General features: G+C 43.8%; 1 protein-coding gene and 1 pseudogene across 4 annotated transcripts in view; both read right to left on the bottom strand.

Moving 5' to 3' along the window:
* Nucleotides 1-335: 335 nt before the first annotated feature.
* Nucleotides 336-22,093, bottom strand: part of LOC310877259 (post-GPI attachment to proteins factor 2-like) — a 125,221-nt pseudogene continuing 103,463 nt past the window's right edge. Inside the window, exons 3-6 of the transcript in view lie at nucleotides 3,825-4,072; nucleotides 1,874-1,932; nucleotides 928-1,123; nucleotides 336-355 (exon numbers count right to left, since the gene is read on the bottom strand). The product of the transcript in view is annotated as a post-GPI attachment to proteins factor 2-like (transcript). The remainder of the gene's footprint in view (nucleotides 356-927; nucleotides 1,124-1,873; nucleotides 1,933-3,824; nucleotides 4,073-22,093) is intronic.
* LOC310854036 (serine/threonine-protein kinase TBK1-like) lies at nucleotides 5,654-18,880 on the bottom strand. Of its 3 annotated transcripts, XM_083758513.1 has the most exons (10): nucleotides 16,402-16,453; nucleotides 15,480-15,538; nucleotides 11,657-11,722; nucleotides 10,955-11,056; nucleotides 9,834-9,912; nucleotides 9,528-9,649; nucleotides 9,250-9,326; nucleotides 8,303-8,340; nucleotides 7,094-7,195; nucleotides 5,654-5,783 (listed from the first exon to the last, which is right to left on the bottom strand). In XM_083758513.1, the coding sequence occupies exons 2-9, from the start codon at nucleotides 15,485-15,487 to the stop codon at nucleotides 7,172-7,174; spliced, it is 516 nt and encodes a 171-aa protein (XP_083614639.1). In that variant the 5' UTR covers nucleotides 15,488-15,538; nucleotides 16,402-16,453; the 3' UTR covers nucleotides 5,654-5,783; nucleotides 7,094-7,171. The 3 variants fall into 3 exon arrangements, with proteins under 3 accessions (XP_083614639.1, XP_083614640.1, XP_083614638.1); XM_083758514.1 differs by lacking the exons at nucleotides 10,955-11,056; nucleotides 11,657-11,722 and having other exon boundaries at nucleotides 16,402-16,447; XM_083758512.1 differs by lacking the exons at nucleotides 5,654-5,783; nucleotides 10,955-11,056; nucleotides 11,657-11,722 and adding an exon at nucleotides 18,854-18,880 and having other exon boundaries at nucleotides 7,091-7,195; nucleotides 16,402-16,592.

Genomic DNA, 22,093 nt, shown 5'->3' with positions numbered 1-22,093 from the left:
CGATTAATCGTGCAGCCCTAGTGGGAACCTCTTTTGGTGTTTTAACTAATCTTTATGTTATACTTTAACTATTGAAAAATAGCAGATCTACAAGCTCATAGCGCGCCTCCGAGTGGCGCTCTACGAGCTTGTAGGTCTGCTATTTTTTGAAAAATCGTGAAAATGCGGCACAAATCTTTGAATATAGCCTATATTCTTTCAGAAGACTTATTTTTAGATTTTTTGACGTCAGGCCTAAATGGGTTAAAGGTCGCTGTACCTAGATTTCGAGTTTAGGGTTTCCAGGTCCGACTTGTTCCCCACGAGCAGGAGAGGAATTCCCTCCTCCTCCCCCTTCACACGCAGGATCTGCTCCCTGAGACAGACACACAGACAGACACAGACACAGACACAGACACAGACACAGACACAGACACAGACACAGACACAGACACACACACACACACACACACACACACACACACACACACACACACACACACACACACACACACACACACACACACACACACACACACACAGGAGAGTGAAGGTCAGTTTGTGGGAGGGGAGATAAAAACGGAATAGTAAAGGAGACGAGGCTGGCAGACATACAGCTTCATTCACTGTGGCTGGGCAGATACAATGTATCCACTCAAAGCACAGAAACATCAACGGACAGTGAAAAGGTTAATAATGTAGTAGTAGTAGGTGAGAACATTAGATTGGATGAGGCCAAATCAGCCTCAAATAGGAAGGTCACGCTAATGAGACTAGGTGGGTGGTGTGGGGCGGCGCTAGAACATGACACGGAACTAATATATTTTATGATGAATGACGGCACCGCTCACAGGGTCTGGTCACTAGATGTCCAAAGGGTGAAAGGAAAACTAGATGTCCAAAAGAGATAATCAGATGAGTGGAGGAGGGCGGTTGGTGGTGTCCTACCTGTGACGTTGATAGGGACAATGTCTGTGGGCACGTTCTTGGCCACCTGCCTCATCTTCTCCTCCGGGGTGGGCAGGGGGGGCGGGGCCTTTTTCCACGCCGCCTGTCCGTCAGGCACGTCCACGCCGTCCTCCTCGTCGTCGTCCCCGCGGGGGGTCTGGGGCCTCATGGAGAGCAGGGACGACGAAGCCGTGGACTGCATGGGGGGAGAGAGAGACAGAGAGAGGAGGTTAAAATGAGAGAGATCCTGATTTAACCTTGTTGATCAACTGTCTTTGAGATTGGGCTTCAGGCTTCGGGGCGGCGGTGGCTCAGGGGTAGAGTGCCTGGATGGTAACCGTAAGGTTGCCAGTTCGAACCCGGGCTCCCCCAGAGTTACTGTCGAAGTGTCCTTGAGCAAGACACTGAACCCCTAATTGCTCCCGATGTGCTAGTTGGTGCCTTGCATGGTTTCCGCTGCCATCGGTGTATGAATGTGTGTGTGAATGGGTGAATGTAATGCACAATCTCTGTAAAGCGCCTTGGATAAAGGCGCTATATAAATGCACCATTTACCATTTAGGCTACACACCTGAGCCTCTGAGGAGAGGACAGGTTTGTGTGTGTGTGAGTGAGCGAGCGAGCGCCACATCTGTGGCTGCTCTCTGTTTACTACTAATCTTCTTCAGAGCAGTTGAGCGCACCCAGACACACACTCATGGGTTATTATGTATACAAAGGCTGGGGGTGCAGTAAACATGTTCATGGTCAATCACACCTAGGGGTGGGTCCCGAATCTCGGGACCAAGTATGTACCGAACCGAACGTGCCTGGGTACCGGGTACCCATTACAATAATTCAATTTCGGTTCTCTCTATCGGTTCCCACAGACACGCAGTCACACGATATTTATTTATTTTCTTCCCTTAATAGATGCGCAGGGAACAGAGCTGATCTACAAGTCTACATTGCGTTGCATTAGCGACGAGTTGTGGGCTTGTGGCTTGCAGAGGCGGAGCCATCTCTCTGCATGGAGTTAGTTGTCGAGGAGTCTAGAGACAGTGACACGCGCTGTGCCTGGCATCATTATTAAAGTTTCTTAAACGTAATTTTCAAGTGAAGTTTATGGGAGGAAACTTTTAAGAGGGGACAGGAATCTTGCGCCTTGTCTGAGTCTTCACTGCATACGTGCGCAGCACGCTGGCTGCGCAGCATTGAATCAACATGAGACAAGGAGAGAAAGCGCTGGTGCACTCACTTCGAGTGCGCACCCGTGTGTGTGTGTGTGTGTGTGTGATCACGGCGTAGGATTCAGATACCCAGTCTAACTTCGAGAGGTGGCGAAAAAACAACAAAAGATAGCCTACTTTGGGCAGCCCGTGTGCATGCACATTTCTGTTTGTAGCAAACCACAGCATGCAAGCCGCCTTTGTTTTCAATGATCCCCCATTGATGCGCTGCCCCCTCCCCTTCATTAGCGATGCTAATTTACACAGTCAATCGTGTGTGTGTTGCTCTCAGATCTCAGACATGCTTTTATTTGTTATTGGTAATAAGAGAAGTAGCCTACAACACTATTGCCCTGGGTAAATACAGAATCGATATTATATAGATACATTTAAAAGAATCACTATATTATCCACAAATGGTTCAATAAAGGAGAAGATGTTATACTATTCATTATACATGTCTTTAGTATACAGTATACACTCTGCTCTGACATGCGATGCAGACTGTGCACTACATGAGACTATCTTTTTATTTTTTTCTAGATTTCTGACTTTGTGTTGCAGTGATGTGATGCAGTGATGTTTATGTTGTGTAGTCTCTCAGGCATATTTGTTGTCATTGTCAGTAGTAGTAAGAGGTAACTGTAGTATCCACAAATGGCTCAACTGTTAAAGGAAAGGATGTTGGTCTATACTCTATTCATCTGTCTTAAATCAAAGTCTTAAAAATAAAAACTTTGTGACAAACAATTGACCTTAAGTTTAATTTATTTTTTTACTATATTATCCACAAATGGCTCAACTGAATGAGGAGGAAGAGGATGTTACACTATTTATTCATTACATCTCTTAAATTGACATTGAGCTTTTTTGTTAAACATTTGACCTCTTTTATATCATTTTGGAACCGAAATAGGGAACCGTTAAGAACCGGAATCGATAAGCAGAACCGGAATCGGTACCGGACTCGAAAAAATCCTAACGATACCCATCCCTATGTGTAGAGAGTACTTTTGGATAGAGTACCACAGTCTACATGTAAACAACAATGTGGAGCAGAGAGCCACCGATAAACACAATGAATGGACTTCTGAAATACACACAATAATATAGTATAAATACACACAATACATTACCCTGAAATACACACAATAATATAGTATAAATACACACAATACATTACCCTGAAATACACACAATAATATAGTATAAATACACACACTACTAGTTGAAATACACACACGATACATAAACAGAGTTCTTATGGACTTAATATACTTGGCTGTAGACAAATGTACAAGAAGCAGATCCGACTACATTTCTTTTGGCCCCAGACGGTTGAAAAGGGTTTGGTTTCATTAAGGATCTTAGATGTACAGTCCAACACGGATTGGATATAAAGGCTATTTTATGTGACTACATGTTGTATTTATATCTGGGCCACAGACAAGACAGTACTTTCATTACAGATGTGACTACAGGTTGTATTTATATATATCGACACCACAGCGGTCAGTAAATACTTACTGAATGTCTCTGTGGAGGAGACGTACGTGAGCAGTAATAATAATAATACTTACTGCATGTCTCTGTGGAGGAGACGTACGTTAGCAGTAATAATAATAATACTTACTGTATGTCTCTGTGGAGGAGACGTACGTTAGCAGTAATAATAATAATAATACTTACTGTATGTCTCTGTGGAGGAGACGTACGTTAGCAGTAACAGTCCAGTGTTCTCACACAGAGAACACAGACACACCGCGGCCGTCAGCAGGCGGTCAGTCAGGCTGCTGCTGCGTCGCCAGTATAACATGCAGTAAGAGGCGGTGATCAGATAGCGGGGGGGCGCTGTGGAGCCCGATGCACGTCCTCCAGATGTAGCGCTCTGGAACCAGACTGATGGAGGCGGAGATGGAGGGGAGGTAGTTATCCACCTAAAACACAATGCACATACCAGACAGTTGAGTATAAGTCACAGGCGTTGACACCAAGGGTTGCCCACCTGCTCCTGGCAGATAAATAAAACACTAAGGGTTGCCCACCGGCTCCTGGCAGCTAAATAAAACACTAAGGGTTGCCCACCTGTCCCTGGCAGCTAAATAAAACACTAAGGGTTCCCCACCTGCCCCTGGCAGCTAAATAAAACACTAACGGTTGCCCACCTGCCCCTGGCAGCTAAATGAAACACTGTTTACTTACTGTTATCCTTATATCCTAATGTTTTACTGTATCTCAACGGGTGAGCTCTGATTTTGGCGTAAGTTAAGATGCAGTCAAAACCATGTAAAACTAATAACTAATAAACTGATTTATGTGTGTGTGTACATGCGTGCGTGTCACCTCCTAAGTAGACTTATCTTAGCTCATGCCGCTAAGTGGCACATTATGAAACAGGAGAAGGAGAAAATGTCCGCACACTGTTGAGTAGCTCCCACTGGCAATTGTATTTGAATAAAGGATGACAACGTTTCGACCCCTTATGGGTCTTCGTCATGTATGACATTATGAAACAGGAGCACGTCCAAACACGAAAGCTTGACATGATGTGTGGTGAAAGTTAATTAGATTGTAGTTTAAAATATATTATGTGAAATGATTTTCAAGACGTGAGTCTGTACCCCTCGCTCAGTCCCATTAGGGACAAACCAGGGCCACACAATACGTTGCTCCGGAACTACTCTGCCGGGACTGGAAGAACCAGCCGTCTACATTCCGGCTGTCACCCGTCTCTCCAGTGGTCACCATAATATAGTATAAATAGTAAATACACACAATAATATAGTATAAATACACACAATACATTACCCTGAAATACACACAATAATATAGTATAAATACACACACTACTAGTTGAAATACACACAATACATTACCCTGAAATACACACACGATACATAAACAGAGTTCTTATGGACTTAATATACTTGGCTGTAGACAAATGTACAAGAAGCAGATCCGACTACATTTCTTTTGGCCCCAGGCGGTTGAAAAGGGTTTGGTTTCATTAAGGATCTTAGATGTACAGTCCAACAAGGATTGGATATAAAGGCTATTTTATGTGACTACATGTTGTATTTATATCTGGGCCACAGACAAGACAGTACTTTCATTACAGATGTGACTACAGGTTGTATTCATATATATCGACACCACAGCGGTCAGTAAATACTTACTGTATGTCTCTGTGGAGGAGACGTACGTTAGCAGTAATAATAATAATAATAATACTTACTGTATGTCTCTGTGGAGGAGACGTACGTTAGCAGTAATAATAATAATACTTACTGTATGTCTCTGTGGAGGAGACGTACGTTAGCAGTAATAATAATAATAATACTTACTGTATGTCTCTGTGGAGGAGACGTACGTTAGCAGTAATAATAATAATAATACTTACTGTATGTCTCTGTGGAGGAGACGTACGTTAGCAGTAACAGTCCAGGGTTCTCACACAGAGAACACAGACACACCGCGGCCGTCAGCAGGCGGTCAGTCAGGCTGCTGCTGCGTCGCCAGTATAACATGCAGTAAGAGGCGGTGATCAGATAGCGGGGGGGCGCTGTGGAGCCCGATGCACGTCCTCCAGATGTAGCGCTCTGGAACCAGACTGATGGAGGCGGAGATGGAGGGGAGGTAGTTATCCACCTAAAACACAATGCACATACCAGACAGTTGAGTACAAGTCACAGGTGTTGACACCAAGGGTTGCCCACCTGCCCCTGGCAGCTAAATAAAACACTAAGGGTTGCCCACCGGCTCCTGGCAGCTAAATAAAACACTAAGGGTTGCCCACTTGCCCCTGGCAGCTAAATAAAACACTAAGGGTTGCCCACCTGCCCCTGGCAGCTAAATAAAACAATAAGGGTTGCCTACCTGCCCCTGGCAGCTAAATAAAACACTAAGGTTTGCCCACCTGCCCCTGGCAGCTAAATAAAACACTATGGAAAGGCAAACGTCCCAGGCTTAAACTAGAGTAATTACAGGTACCAGAGATAGAAGGGGGATTAGCGCTCCCAAACATAATGTATTACCACTGGGCATCACAAATCAGATATATAGCAGAGTGGGTAAAAATGATACAAATTCATCTTTTCTTGACTTGGAGGGTGTTGGATGTTTGTCCGCTCTTTCTGAGTTGCCATTTATAAACGGAGCTATTTCACACTTTATCGTGAGAAATACCTTGAAATCTTGGAATCAAATACGTAAACATTTTGGTATTACTAATACATACTCAGTTCTTGCTCCTGTTTTTTGTAATCCTGAATTTGCTCAATCATGTTCAGATGTTGGGTTCAGAGCCTGGAAAGAGGCTGGAATTTAAAAAATACAAGATCTATTTCTGGGTGGAACCTTAAAATCCTTTGCCAAATTAGGAATTAATTTAATTTGCCTCAAGTACAATTCTTCAGGTATCTACAATTTAGGAGTTATATTCAATCTGTACCATTTTACAAAAGAGAGGCGAGGGAAAACAATTTGGAACAAATATTAATGAAAGCCTCTTCCTAAAAGAAGACGGTGATAAGCTATATATACTCTCAAATGTTCATTAAAACCACAAATATAAGTAGTAAAACATTTTGGGCAGAGGATTTTGGGTGCCAAATTGATTCTAAAAAGTGGAAAAGAATCTTGCTAAATGCAAAACAAATTACATGTTCTAACAGAACTCATGAGACACAGTACAAGATCATTCACAGGTTACATGTAACTCCAGCTATACGCAGTAAATATGATCCAACATGTTCTGGGCAGTGCTTTAAATGTAAAAATAATGAAAACCACCCAAAAAGGTAACTTTCATTCCACATAGCATTGATGGCCGTCCCCAACGTGCGTCGTTGCCGTGTTGGAAGTGATAGCGGTTGTATTAACGTCAGCCTCAGTAGTATCATCTCATGTGCTTGCCTATGTTTAGCAGTAGTTGAGGCCCAGTTGGCGGAACTACTCACCTCATCCACTCCTCGCTCTTGGAGATGAAGAGGCGGTATTTCATGGCACACTCCCCTGTGAACAGAGACCTGGCCTTGCTAGCATGGAGGACCAACTTCTGCCTGCGGAGGAGAAAAAGAAACACACACACACCATTGGAGCATTTCTCAAACAGTGGGTTGGGTCCCATGATTGGGTCGCGGATCATTTTGTATGGGTCGCGAGTAATTATCCCCTTTTTTGTCTTCCATTCAACTCTCTCTCTCTCTCATTATTAAGTAGTGAAAATAGCAGATCTACAATCTCATAACGTATGCTATTTTCACTTGTTTGGGTCCCGGGTCTTGAGCTAAAAAAGTTTGGAAACCACTGGGCAGAACACGTCAGGAAACTGGACAATAGAAGAGTGCCCAGTTAGTCTAGTGAGTGTTTATTTCCTCTGCGACATTGGGATTGTATAGCATCTACAACATGAAGAATGGATCCATCCTGCCTTTTCAATGGTTCTTGTTGAATCTATGCCACAGTACTATCTATGGCTCTATGCCAGTGGTCCTCAACAGGCGGACCGCGGCACACTACCGGACCGTCGCACACCTCTCTGCGGACCCTGGAGAAATTATAGAATAAAGAGAAAAGGCCTGGGCCGTGGCTCAGCGGGAGTGACCCCCCATCTCTCTCCCCATTTCCTGTCAGCCTACTGTCTGTCTGTCTGTCTGTCTGAATATTTGTCAAAGTGAAAACATATATTTTCATACTCTGCCACCCCAGTGTTGGTTGGAATGGGACCCGGTTTGTATAGCTTGGTTTGACTGTACTAAAAAGGCATAGTTGTTTCAAGGGGTGGGGGGCGAGGGGGGAAGCCCCACCCCGTGGGGCCCACGTGGCCTGCGACCCGCAATTGTAGTGCGCATGAGACTGGACCATGGTCTTATTCAAAAGATATTTGTGGACCTTCAGCATTTCTAGTTGAGTACCTGCTCTATGCCATAGTTAGGCAGTTCCAAAGGAAAAAAGAGGATCGAACCCTGTACTAGCAAGTTTTGATCGATTTATCCTCAAACAGACGAGTCACTCTACGACACAGTAGGGGAATTACGTTCTCCTCTGCATGTATTCATTGTATTGTAGACATAATATTCATATCTAGCTAAAATAAAGCATGCCCACACATGCTACAGTGCGCGCACGCACGCACGCACGCACACATGCACACACGCACAGCTTACTTTTAATTTATGGATCTGTTCCTCATTGTAGGGTAGACCTAAATGGAAAGGACAGGAAGAGCAAACCTGGAATCACATATTGCCTTCTATGCATACTAGTATTGCATACAGTAGGAATCAGCTAAATCATTCTTCATTTATCAATTTGTAACTCTGAGAGTGTACACTTTGTGTATGTAAGCAAATGTACCCATAAATAATAATATTTCTACACTCAATATTGTGATGCTAGGGTTTAAGTGGTTAAAGGTGCCTCAAAAGAACAAAGAAAAAAAACACATACCAAATGTTCAAGCTCACAGCACGTTAGCGAGCTTGTACATCTGCTATTTTTGAACATTTTTGAAATAATGTTGAGTGCGAGAACTACCGAATTAGAAGGCATTGGAAGAATCGGCCTCAGGTCTTATAGTCTGGCAGCCGAGGTGGACGGGTGGGGAATTTGGTAAATAGTCTTTTTTATTGGCCTAAAATATTGTCTATATACATACCGGTACATTCATGAATCCACTTGCTGAACGGGCTGAAAGTATTGGGCAATTCTTTTATAGGGCTTTCTTGTGACCCTACCACTAACATCCTATGGCTGGCAAAAATGTCAAACTTTCCTTTTGCTTTAAGTAGCATGTGACATGTTAAACTAGGGGGTTGTCATGAATGTATGTATATAGTATATATTTTAGGCCAAAAATTTCCCACTTTAAACAAAATAAGTCTGTCAGCTGCCGGACTAACTCATTGCCTAGGGACGAGTTTGGAGTTCTGAGCAGTCCTAGACAGTAGACGGCCATCTTTACTTACGGTTCATTGGGGTGAATTTGGGAGTTTTGAAAATAAAAGGCCCTGTACATCATGTTGGCAGTGAAGGGACAGCGCCGGAGTTCAATGGTGGCAGTCAAAGTGTTTTAAGAAGCATTTCTCTGTGTTGGCTCGGTTCATGTACTCACGCCTCTCCGCCTTGTCCTTCTTGAACTGCTGGTAGATGGAGGAGATGGCATCCAGCAGCACTTTGATCTTCTCCACACTGTAGAGACATGACAACACTCACACACCGAGACCCTGCTTTGATGTATGCGCACTGCTGCACAGCATGTGACTGGACGCATGGGCGCACAATGCACATACACACACACACACACACACACACACACACACACACACACACACACACACACACACACACGCACACACACACACACACACACGCGCGCACATGCATACATACTTGCGATCTTCTGGGTGTGTCCCCACTTGCTGTATCCATGTTTCTGACAACTGACCCCCTGGCATGATCTTGTTCTTGATGTCCTGTGTTGTCCTTTCCATGGGCTCCAGGGAGCTGGAGATCTGCAGTGCACACACACACGTTACAAAGGTGAGACAGTTGTTGTCATACAGTGATGCATAGCATTACAGACACGTCAAAATCAGTTAAAACATAGTCACAACAACCCGCAGATGCTATGATCGACGAGTGACGCGGTCGCACGACGGAGCATAAATGAGGCTCCGGGGTTGGCGGTGAACTCACTCTCAAAACCTTCTTGCGCATGTCGGAGATCTGGTCGTATTCTGACGACAGCATGTTGGCCTGCATCAGCACCTCGAACCTAGAGAACGACACCATGAGACAAACAATGATGACACACAGACACCACGAGTCACACAAACCTATACAAAGACACTGTGGGAGTCCCTCTGTAAGCAGTGTTCATTTGGTTGACTAAGACTAAAAGACTAAATATTTTTGACATTTGGTCGAGACTAAACTATTTCAGATGATCAAAATAAGACGTGTGGTCAGGCCCGGATTAACAATGGAACTCACTGGAGTTTAAGCTCCAGGGCCCGCAGCTTGCAGTGCCCTACTGTGTAAGACTATTTCAAACAGGTACAGCTGTTGCTTCCATTGAAAAATGTAACGCAACACAGGAACCCCAGCGAGTGTTTTGGTCGTCCAACAGTTTCTTAACCACTAGGTGGGAGGAGATCCAGCATCAGGGAGAAGCCGTATAACTCTCTGGGAACAGCGGTGCTAGTGCTGGCGGTGCGCTGAACGCACGTGCGTTCATTCACTGGACGCAAAGTGTCATTCTTGATTGTATTACATGCATTATTGCATGCAGCGAATCACATGCACGCATGCGAATTGCACATGCATGGGGCCTTTTGATTTGGTATGGCTCAGGGCCCTCGGCACCGTGTGTGGTGTGTTATTCAAAAGACTAAGACTAAATGAGAATTTGCTGCCAAAATTAACACTGGATCAAGGGCATGTACTTATTTCTTGTCATTCGATACTAAAATAATAACAAGACATGTTTTATGTTGTTTTATGTGACTGTAATGCACATTCAAACCAAACATTTATTTGACTAAAGATTAAAAGACTAGACTAAAATATTTTGATATTTTGTCGACTAAGAAGTCTAGACTTGGATAGATTATCATTAGTTCAGCCACTAAACCATTTCAGATGACAAAATTAGGACAAAAACTATCTGGTCTGCTAATGTCAAAGTGAAATTTGTCAAAGTGTGTGTGTGTGTGTGTGTGTGTGTGTGTGTGTGTGTGTGTGTGTGTGTGTGTGTGTGTGTGTGTGTGTGTGTGTGTGTGTGAGGGTGTGTGTGTGTGTGTGTGTGTGCAACTCACAGCCTATCCGTCCTCTCCAGGATCTGGGTGCAATAGTTACATAGATGGATAACCTCTGCTGTCTTGTGCACAATCTCAGTGTAGTCCTCCTTCATCAACTCACTGACGGACGGACAGACGGATGGATCGATGGACAAAGAGGTTAAATGTATAGAGTGACAGAAGGAATGCATTAGTTACATCCTACTCATCTAGAGCTTACATTCAAAGCCATTGTTAAATAGAGAAGTCCTGATGTCACTCGCTCATCGCTTGGTTTGGGGAAGTAATTTCTCAATTGGAGAATATCATCGGGCCATCTTAAAATAATCACATATAAGCATTGTGGTCCAAAGATAAACAAGCCGCCTCTATATCGTAATCGTTTACGGCAGTCAAGTTACTCATATTTGATGCAGTCCGTTTCTGGGGAAAATGTAACAAATTTGGCCGCGGCAACATTAGCGTTTTCTCGATGTCGGTTGATGCTTCATATCCATACGAGTCAAACCGCCATGTGTTTATTTGTTTATCTCATAGCGCCACTTGGTGGCGCACTATGATCTTGTCATAGAAACATAGCTTTTTCAGAAAACTGTCAGGATGTAGAAGACATTTTTTAAATCTGATCTCAGGTCAGAATGGGTTAAAACAGCATATTTGTAGGCTCACGTGGACTAAGTATAAAATAAAATAACCATTTGGCAGTACTCCTTTTCTCACCAGCTCCTGATACACCAACAGTGACTCCCAGGTCTTCCAGAGGTGCCCGATGTCACCTGCAAAGGTCTGGACGGGGGGAAAAACACTGTGAATGTGTACAGTATGTCTAATAAATCGGTTTGAGCAGATATTTATATCGGTTTGAGCAGATATTTATATCGGTTTGAGCAGATATTTGTATCGGTTTGAGCAGATATTTATATCGGTTTGAGCAGATATTTATATCGGTTTTAGCAGATATTTATATCGGTTTTAGAAGATATTTTATAATAATTATGTTAAATAAATAAAAGATCCTGAAACAGCCTTTTGTGATGATGCAGGCTGCAAATTATATCAGTGTTTTCTGGGGAAACTTTCAAAAGAGTCAACAAGTTGGAACATTTTTAAACTAGAAAAAGTGCCCTTCTGGGCACAGGTCTCCACCAGGAGGATAGGAGTGTGTGTGATGTTTGGCAAAATGTTTAGGAGTAATATAAACATGTTTTTGTGTTTGTTTGTTTGTTTCTTTTTCTTCATTTCTTCATTTTGTTGAGGAAATGCAGAGCCAGATCACTCATAGCATCTCTGAGGATAGAATTCTGGATGAGCAGGACATGTGCAGCATTTTGTAATCGGTGTAGAATCTGAGAAATCCAACAGGCTCGTCTTGATCACGACTACAGAGATCATTTGTACCGATTTGCGTGAGATTTGGATGAAATCTGTGCGACTAACATAAACAATGTGTTTTGCAGAAATCGGCCTCATGGTGGCGCTATAACCGGCAGATGTGGAGGGATGCAGGGAAAAAGTTTTTCCATGGCCTCTAGTATAGGGAGTGCACATACATAAGTTGTATAGACCGATTCACAGAGGGTTTCCTGGGTGCGGCCATTACTGAGGGTGTACCATTGAGTGCAGCAGCACTGATTAGCTACACCTGGCCTACGGAGCACCTGCTCCATGGATTACCCCTCAGTAATGGCCGCGCCCAGGGCACCCCTCTGTGAATCGGTCTATAGACCGATTCCGTACCGGTTTCATGGTCGCAGCCTACGTATTTCCTGTAGGCGGACTCGACGTAGCTGCGGGGGTAAAACCCTCACCAGGCGCACATCTTCCACTACAGTGAACGGCAGAGTGACTGATGTTAGTTTGCCTCAAACTTTACTCCTTTACCTGCTTTTTTACTAACACTAACATTACAAAGATGCCCAGAACATCGAGATGAACCTGTGTAGTTTATGGCTGCTCCAACAGTAGTGGCAACATAACAAATAAAATAAAACGGAATGTCTAATATCCACCGCGATGGCTGAGACCAGAGCCATTGAGCAATGGTTGAGACAAAGCAGTGAAAGATACATAACGCCAGTCTTACCCAATACCAAATATTTCTGTTTATTAACACAAGGCTGCTGTACTTTATACCTATACTTTAAATGCTTAGTATGAGGTATAAAATACAGCAGCCTTGTGTTCATAAAACAGAAAGATTGGGTATTGGGTAAGACTGAAATTATGTATCTTGCAGGATTCTTCACTGCTTTGTCTCAACCATTACTCAATGGCTCTGGTCTCAGCCATCGCGGTGGATATTAGACATTCCGTTTTATTTTATTTGTTATGTTGCCACTACTGTTGGAGCAGCCATAAACTACACAGGTTCATCTCAATGTTCTGGGCATCTTTGTAATGTTAGTGTTAGTAAAAAAGCAGGTAAAGGAGTAAAGTTTGAGGCAAACTAACATCAGTCACTCTGCCGTTCACTGTAGTGGAAGATGTGCGCCTGGTGAGGGTTTTACCCCCGCAGCTACGTCGAGTCCGTCTACAGGAAATACGTAGGCTGCGACCATGAAACCGGTACGGAATCGGTCTATACAGATCGATGCAGTTATAGGTAAAACAGGAATTAGCCCGTTATAGCACCACCGTGAGGCTGATTTGGGGGGGGAAATAGTGGCATGTTGTGCTCGGCCTACTGGAAATGTGTGAGTATAATTTCATGGGAATTGGACACTGTGTTTGTGATTTGTGGCATTTTGTTCGAAACGGACCAATCATGTGAGCTTTGGAAGCCAATCAGGATGGCAGATGGGATATTGTGCAGATCCGTGTTGATCACATGACTATGGAGATAGTGTATACTGTAGTACCGAATTGTGTGATGTATGGATAAAATGTACAATCTACAGAAATGTGTTTTGCCTAAATCGGCCTCATGGTGGCGCTATAACAGGCCGTTGAGGAATATTTGGGGCAGAGGTTCGTCGTTGGCATCCAGGGCGTTGTGTGTGCACAGTTTGGCATGGATTGGGCCAACGGTGCCGGAGATTAGCTAATAACGGACGGACGGACAGAAGGATGGACACACGGACGGAGTGCAAAACATACTCTCTCCCCATACTCTCTCCCCATGCCTTCGGCCTGGTGGAGACAATAAAAATACTACATTCAAGCAGGTTAGGTTGGCATATGGGCCAACATTTCAATACTGGCGCATACCTGTTTTCATTTACTGTATTACTTATGCACGTCTTTGTCCTCCGTTTTATGTGAGAGCAGTCAGGAGCACAATGGACTTACTCCATTGACTTACTCCATTGTGTTTATTTTAATCCTCGATTGTTCTTTAACCCTCGAGTGTCTTGCGATGGTTTCAAGCCATCAAATCAGATCAGATCAAACAATTCCAGCCAGTCCCAGATGAGTGTGTGGGTGCAGCTCTTTGTTGGACACAAAGCTGTGTCCATTTCCATTCCTGATCAATTATTCATGATCAAACAGCCTACAAAAACCCAGCTATCCTTTTGCAATTGTAATGTTGTACTCTTTGTCTGGATAGCAATCCATTTTCTGTCATAAGTGACATGTCTGCTACTGTAGCGCCTAAACCCCTATATTAGGTGTTACTGGTTACCGGCAGCCAGCTTGATGTTATGACGTGTGTTCCAGAAACTGATGTTCAAACATGTGCGTAGAGTACATTAAATTATATTTATTAGCTCTGCTAAAGTACTTTTTACATACTTTGCCTATAAATAAACCAAAATAGTGTCTCAATCACACAGAGAATCAGCCTTGAATAAAAATGGTGCATTTATATAGCGCCTTTATCCAAAGCGCTTTACATAGATTGTGCATTACATTCACCCATTCACACACACATTCATACACCAATTGCGGTGGAAGCCATGCAAGGTACCAACCAGCACATCGGGAGCAATTTGGGGTTCAGTGTCTTTGCCCAAGGACACTTCCACATGTAGACAGGAGGAGCCGGGATTCGAACCGCCGACCCATGGATCATTGGACGACCTGCTCTACCTCCTGAGCCACAGTCGCCCCGAATCACAGTCTAAAGCTGTCAGCAACACCTGCACCTGATTAGGGTTAAATACCCTCCCCGTAACCATGGCAACCTAGGCCTTGACAAATTGCCAATGCCATGCAGTGACATCATTGACACAATAAGGAGGCTCAAATGGCTCTTACTGCTACTATAGGCCCAATCGCAATTACTTGAGATAATCACAATTATTTTTGAATGTGTGTGTGTGTGTGTGTGTGTGTGTGTGTGTGTGTGTGTGTGTGAGACACACTTGAACAATGGGAAATGTGAAAGTGGAGAAGAGCTCTATGGTGGAAACTAAATGCTAATTCTTCATTTAGTCAGAAAGTTGCACTATATCTGAGTATTTGTTTTACTTATTTTGTATACAGTTCATAAACCTTTCAGTCTGTATGCAAGTTGCATAAATATAATTTAAGTTGTATGTGTGTGTGTGTGTGTGTGTGTGTGTGTGTGTGTGTGTGTGTGTGTGTGTGTGTGTGTGTGTACCTTTGCATAGCTGGCGTCCAGGTCTAAGTCATAGCGAGGCTGGACTTTAGGTGGGCTGGCTGTAACGACAGGGGTCAGCGTTCAGTGGCTTTGTTTGAAGTTCTTCTAGCAGCAGCAGGTATCAGTGTCTAACTAAGTACATATACTCAAGTACCGTACTGTACTCCAAGGTGTGCCGTGATTTTTTTTCTTCCAGTTTTTCATGTGTTTATGAGGTGACAGTACCCCTTGGAATGGTTCATATGTGCAATTTATATTTAGGGATTCTAATTTCTTCCTGGAAGCTGAAACCTTGACAGTCAAACGTGCCAATGAAAAAAACTGATATAGTGATATCACTATATCACTGCCACCATCCGACGCAGTCCACAAGTTCACAATGTGAACAAAGTGAACTTGAGAAGCAGTGTTGATTTCGTCGACTAATGACAAAAAATTGTCAACTACCTTTTTTCACTGACGAAAACTAAATGAAAACTAAGCTATGATGACTAAAACTAAGACTAAATAAATTGACAATTTTGTCAACAAATAAAAACTAGACTAAAATGTTAGGAAGGGACAAGAGATCCAGTATAAGTAAAGGACACAAGTAATTTTACACTTGGTTGCATACTGGAAATAGCAAGTGTAAAATCAGCCATTAGACAGCATCAAGGCCCGCTAAAATACATTTTAGTCGACCAAATCAACTGTAGATTTAGTCGACTAAAATCTTGTGAAATTTAGTTGACTAAAACTAGACTAACACTAAAACATTCCAGGTGACTAAAATGTGACAAATTGAAAACTATTCAAGAGACCATGACTAAAACCAAAATCTAAATTTGCTGTAAAAAACAACACTGTTGTGAAACTCAATGCTGCCCCCGTGTGGCGGAGTCAGGTTAGGTCTACTACCACCACTACTACTACTACTCACGGTCCTGGAAGAGGAGTCCAACGACGGACTCTGGGCTCACAAACATGATGGGGTTGTCCCGGGTGGTCCTGGGGAAGTTCTTGGCCTGCCGGTTGGGGTCCAGCACCAGGCGGCGCCCCTCGTACAGCAGCTCCTGGTTGTGAGGGGCGATGCTGGTCCGGCGAGACATCAGCTCCTGGAACAGCGTCGCCCTGTAGTGCAGAGGTTCCAAAAACGTTCTCATGTCAAGGACCCCCAAAATGACATTCATTAGCCCCGCGGACCCCCCATTTGAAAATATATGCCATAAGAGAAGATTTTTACGGCTCTAGCAATGAATTTCAACCATTTTCATTTCAAGGAGCCCCAGTTTGATATACAACAGGCTACGTACCCCCATTTAATGGCATTTCTATCTCTGGGAGACTATCATTTAGCTGGAGAGTGGACCCCCTGGAACTCCTCGGGGACCCCTAGAGCCTGGGATAATAACTACAAGCTATAAACGTGGTATGGCGATATAACGATCTATTCAGCAACGTTTTTCTTTTCTTCTTTTCTTTTCTGTGTAGAATAGATTCAGTTGATCCTTTATGCATACATTATCAATGCAAATGTTCCATCAACCAAAAACACATAGATTTTTTTCTTTCCTATTGGTGAGGTCATACTGTATGCGATGTATTCATATAATAATAATAATTATTATTATTATTATAATTATTATTAAATGTGTCCGTGGCAAATTCTACATTTTGTTTTAAAAAATGTCAGTCGTTCTTCGATTTTTCAAAAATAGCAGACCTACAAGCTCGTAGCGCGCCACTCGGTGGCGCGCTATGAGCTTGTAGATCTGCTATTGGGTTCCCGTTCAAAATGGGCTAAACTTGTATTCTATTCCTAGAATACTCTTTCATCTTAATAATAACTAATGACCGAAAATAGCCTATCTAGTCTAAGCTCACAACACGTCGCGCAGCATGCTTTCACAGAAGACATGCTGGAACTCAATAGAATCCAGATGACTGAAATCAGCTATGCCGCGGGTTCGACTCCCGATCCTGACGGCCTTTACTGCATGTCACCCCCCCCCCCCCCCCTATCTCCTGTCAGCCTACTGTCTGTCCCTCCATAAAAAAATAAAAGGCGAAAGCCACAAAAAATAAATAGGGAGGGAGAGAGAGAGAGAGAGAGAGAGAGAGAGAGAGAGAGAGAGAGAGAGAGAGAGAGAGAGAGAGAGAGAGAGAGAGAGAGAGAGAGAGAGAGAGAGAGAGAGAGAGACAGAGACAGAGAGACAGAGAGAGAGAGAGACGTGGACACAGATTAAAATAGGGTGCATTTTGCATCCCAAAACACAGTTTCTAAAACGGGTAGTCCCAATACTTGATTCTGATTGGCTGGTCACCGACACGTGACCGCTGTAAATTCCACCGATAACCCACTCCTTCTTTTTTTTTTTTTTAAGATATTTTTTTGCGGCTTACACCTTTATTGATTATTTTTTTTAAGGGATAGAAAGTAGGCTGACAGGAAACGGGAGAGAGATGGGGGGATGACATGCGGTAAAGGCCGTGTCGGGTCCGGGAGTCGAACCCGCGGCACACCGCGACTGGATCACCAGTCCGGTGCCCAGACCGTTACGCTACGGCCTGGGCCGATAACCCACTCCTTCAATCACTTTATATCATTCGCAGCTGATTCCAGCTGTTCCAGCTGGGGAAGGGGAGCGCTTGATTGCTTTACAAACACATGCCGTGCGGGAGTGTAAGCACCGCCCGGCTCATATGACTGTGAATGTGTGGCTCCAGGCAGCCCCGTAAAGACATCAAGCGCTATTCTCCCGTCACATAGCCTACTTGCCGAGCACAACAAGGAAGTGATGTGGCTCGCTCTGGTGGCGCAAAGCGTAGCTACTTTTGTGAATTCAATAGTTTTATTAGGTTAATAATAACCATCCCTGCATCCTGGGACTCATTTCTAAAAGACCATCCCTGCATCCTGGGACTCCTTTCTAAAAGACCATCCCTGCATCCTGGGACTCATCTCTAAAAGACCATCCCTGCATCCTGGGACTCATTTCTAAAAGACCATCCTTGCATCCTGGGACTCATCTCTAAAAGACCATCCCTGCATCCTGGGACTCATTTCTAAAAGACCATCCCTGCATCCTGGGACTCATTTCTAAAAGACCATCCCTGCATCCTGGGACTCGGCGGGCAAATACAGATAATTCTGGGGGTCCTTGACATGAAAATGTTTGTCTGTCACAGAAACACAGGATTTTCAGAAAAACGTCAGGATTTAGAAGACATTTAGTAGAAATCCTCAGGTCTAAAGTGTGTTGTTGATCCATGATGGAACTCACCTCACCATGATCACCTCACCTCACCATGATGTAACTCACCTCATCGCACATGAACTGCAGGGTGAGTGCAGACTTCCCCACACCTCACCTCACCATGATGGAACTCACCTCATCGTACATGAACTGCAGGGTGAGTGCAGACTTCCCCACACCTCACCATGATGTAACTCACCTCATCGTACATGAACTGCAGGGTGAGTGCAGACTTCCCCACCTCACCTCACCATGATGTAACTCACCTCATCGTACATGAACTGCAGGGTGAGTGCAGACTTCCCCACACCTCACCTCACCATGATGTAACTCACCTCATCGTACATGAACTGCAGGGTGAGTGCAGACTCCCCACACCTCACCTCACCATGATGTAACTCACCTCATCGTACATGAACTGCAGGGTGAGTGCAGACATCCCCACACCTCCGCTGCCCACCATGATCACCTTGTGGAGAACCAGAGAGCTCTGGTTCTTGTTCTTCCGGAGGCCATGTTGTTTCTGCTGCTCTGAGAAAATACCTTTAAAAAGTAACACATCAACAGAACAGTAAGTTCTGACACACTTTCACAGTTTCCATGAATTAACAGAAAAAGAACAAGAATCTGCATCCTGTGTGTTTGATTTTAGCCTACCTTACTATAAGGGCTTTAAGCAACTAGTGGACTATTCAACTAGTGGACTAGTAAATCCACTGTAAATCCACTACCTTGTTGGTACTAAATAAGAAAAGAATACAAATATATTTTTTGTAGGCCTCAAGATCAGGTAGATTATAGTTATAGTCACCAATCTACACAGTTTTTAAATGTACAAATATATATATTTTTACATAATAGGTAGTTAAACAACTAGTCAACTAGCAAACTAAACAACTTGTCAACTAGTAAAAATTACTAGAAGTGAATGCCCTACCTTACAGCCCCCCCCCCCCCCCCTCTCTGCTCTGTGAAAGACAAAGCAAAGAGACAAATAGACTGACTCTCATACATGATCCTCCAAAAATATAAAATACAAATACAAATACAAAAAGGAAAAAACTGCCTTGTTGACTTTATTTTTTTTGCTAGAGTTTTACTTTAAAAAGTAACAAATCAACAGAACAGTATATTCTATTAGTGGACAGGCTGAGCAGGAGACAGTTTCCATGAATTAACAGAAAAAGAACAAGAATCTGCACAAGGTGCGTTTGATTTTAGCCTACCTTACAGCCCTCCCTCGGTATCTCCTCTGTGTACTGTCAGCCCCTCGGCCTCGGCCCAGCAGGTATCTCCTTCTCCTCTCCTCTCCTCTCCTCTCCTCTCCTCTCCTCTCCTCTCCTCTCCTCTCCTCTCCTCTCCTCTCCTCTCCTCTCCAACACTTGATGAGGACGACAAGAGCCTTTGGAATCTAGGAGGAGGAAGACGCACAAACACACGCCACGGAAATGAGGATTAGTGTGGCTGACATTTTGATGGATGTAATAATATCCAACTTTAGTGTAATGGCAACTGTAACCTCATCCAGCCACGGATTGTGATACCCTAATCTAACTAGAGAACAGATGACAGTGAAGTGTCAATTTAAGCCCATTTTAATAATCAGGGCTGCACATAAGCGGTGCGCCAGTGCGCATGCGTCGTCAAAATTAAAAATGCGCTGTCAATCAAGCGCCGGGAAGCGCTTCTGTACCAACAGCTGGGGCCGACCAGAATGATTATTATGGCCAGAATACTAGTAAATTCTGTGGCGAGAGCATTTCCCACCGACTGTTGTTGTGGGGACTAATTGTGGGGGGAAATAAATAAATAACACAAAAAAGCAAACTGCAAAATCTGACTAAATGAGAGCCCGGCCTCTTTATAGTCTGTTTTAAAAGCTTGGCAACTTTTTTAGTTCTGCTGATGGGACATCATTTCATTTGATTTAGCCGTTCAAACATGACATGCCTGCACAACGCCGGCGCTGGCTGTGGGATAACGGAGATGCATGCATTTCCGTATTGTGTTTGTCGGGAAAGCAAAACAAGGAAATTAGATACTATCTCACACCGTCTTGACATTTTACTGTGGGCTACAATTTGATCTGAAAATGATCCTAGAATTGTGTGCTAATGACCCATGAGTTTATTCATTTATTGGTAATTATTCGGAATTAGATAAGATCCATTTTTATTTATATAATGTAGCTACTGTAGCACCTTTTTCAAAAGTAATACAACAGCCTACTCTACTGTATATGCCTTACATAGTACCAGTTCACAGACTGATGGCAGCAGAGACAACCTAGGGTTTCAGTGTATTGCTCAGGGACGCATAGCCATGAACCCAGGAGCAGCGGGAATCGAACTGGTTGGGGAACCTTCTGGTTCCCAAGCAACCGCGCTACCTCCTGAGCCCCGGCGGCCACCCACTGCCAACCTCAAGAGAAACAGGGTTATCAGCACACGGCTCCAAATGGAACAGCACGCTCACCTCACTTCCAGAGGAGTCTCCTCCTGAGCCCACCGAACAGGCCTCAGAGCACGCCGCCATCTCAGCTCACACGCCCGGTAGACCTATATAAACACACACACACATCACAATACAAGTTCAAGTTATTGTCCTTCAGAACTTTACATCAGACATGCACAACAGAATACAAGTACTTTGCAATGGCTCCGTTATAAACACCACAATTCATGACCTCAACTGCATTGCACGTTTATATCCCAATTCAATCCCTCGGGATCAGAGTCAGACAGACTATAGTAGTGCATGATGGTTCTCAACTTTTTCTGGATCACGGCCCACTAGAAAATATCCAAAGCGTTCGCAGAAGGAGCAGTTCACCCAAACCCCATGACGCCTTGAATTCATGGACTGATGGACATGGGTTTTTTGCATTCCTAAGCCAATAATTCGATGCCCGGGTGGCTGCTCAGTAGGAGACTCAACTGAGTACTCATGAGTCTCCTACCGGAGTCGTCGCTGGTCATCAAATTATTGGCTCAGGAATGTGACAAAAACTAACAAAAATGTCCATGAATTCAAGGCTTCATATAGGGTTTTGATTCATACTTCACTAAACAGCGTCCCCGCTGTTTACATTTCTGACTATAAATGTTATAGTCAGAAATGTAAACAGCGGGGACGCCGATGGCCTAGCAATTAAGGTGCAATCACATATAGGCTCCAATGCAGCCTGACAGCATGTCAAAGGTTTGATTCCTGAGCACTTGGCCTTTGCTGCGCGTCACTCACTGTCTCTCTCCCTGGTTCCTGTCACTCTCCACTACTACTATATTCAAATAAAGACAGAAAAGGCCCAAAAATGTATCTTAAAAAAGGAAAACAAAATGTAAACACCACAAGGTATAGTCAGACATTTAGGCT

The sequence above is a fragment of the Protomyctophum parallelum genome (assembly GCF_964188405.1).
Source record: "Protomyctophum parallelum genome assembly, chromosome: 2".
Classification (NCBI taxonomy): domain Eukaryota; kingdom Metazoa; phylum Chordata; class Actinopteri; order Myctophiformes; family Myctophidae; genus Protomyctophum; species Protomyctophum parallelum.
The sequence above is the reverse complement of the archived record's forward strand: the minus strand, read 5'-3'. Positions and strand labels throughout refer to the sequence as shown.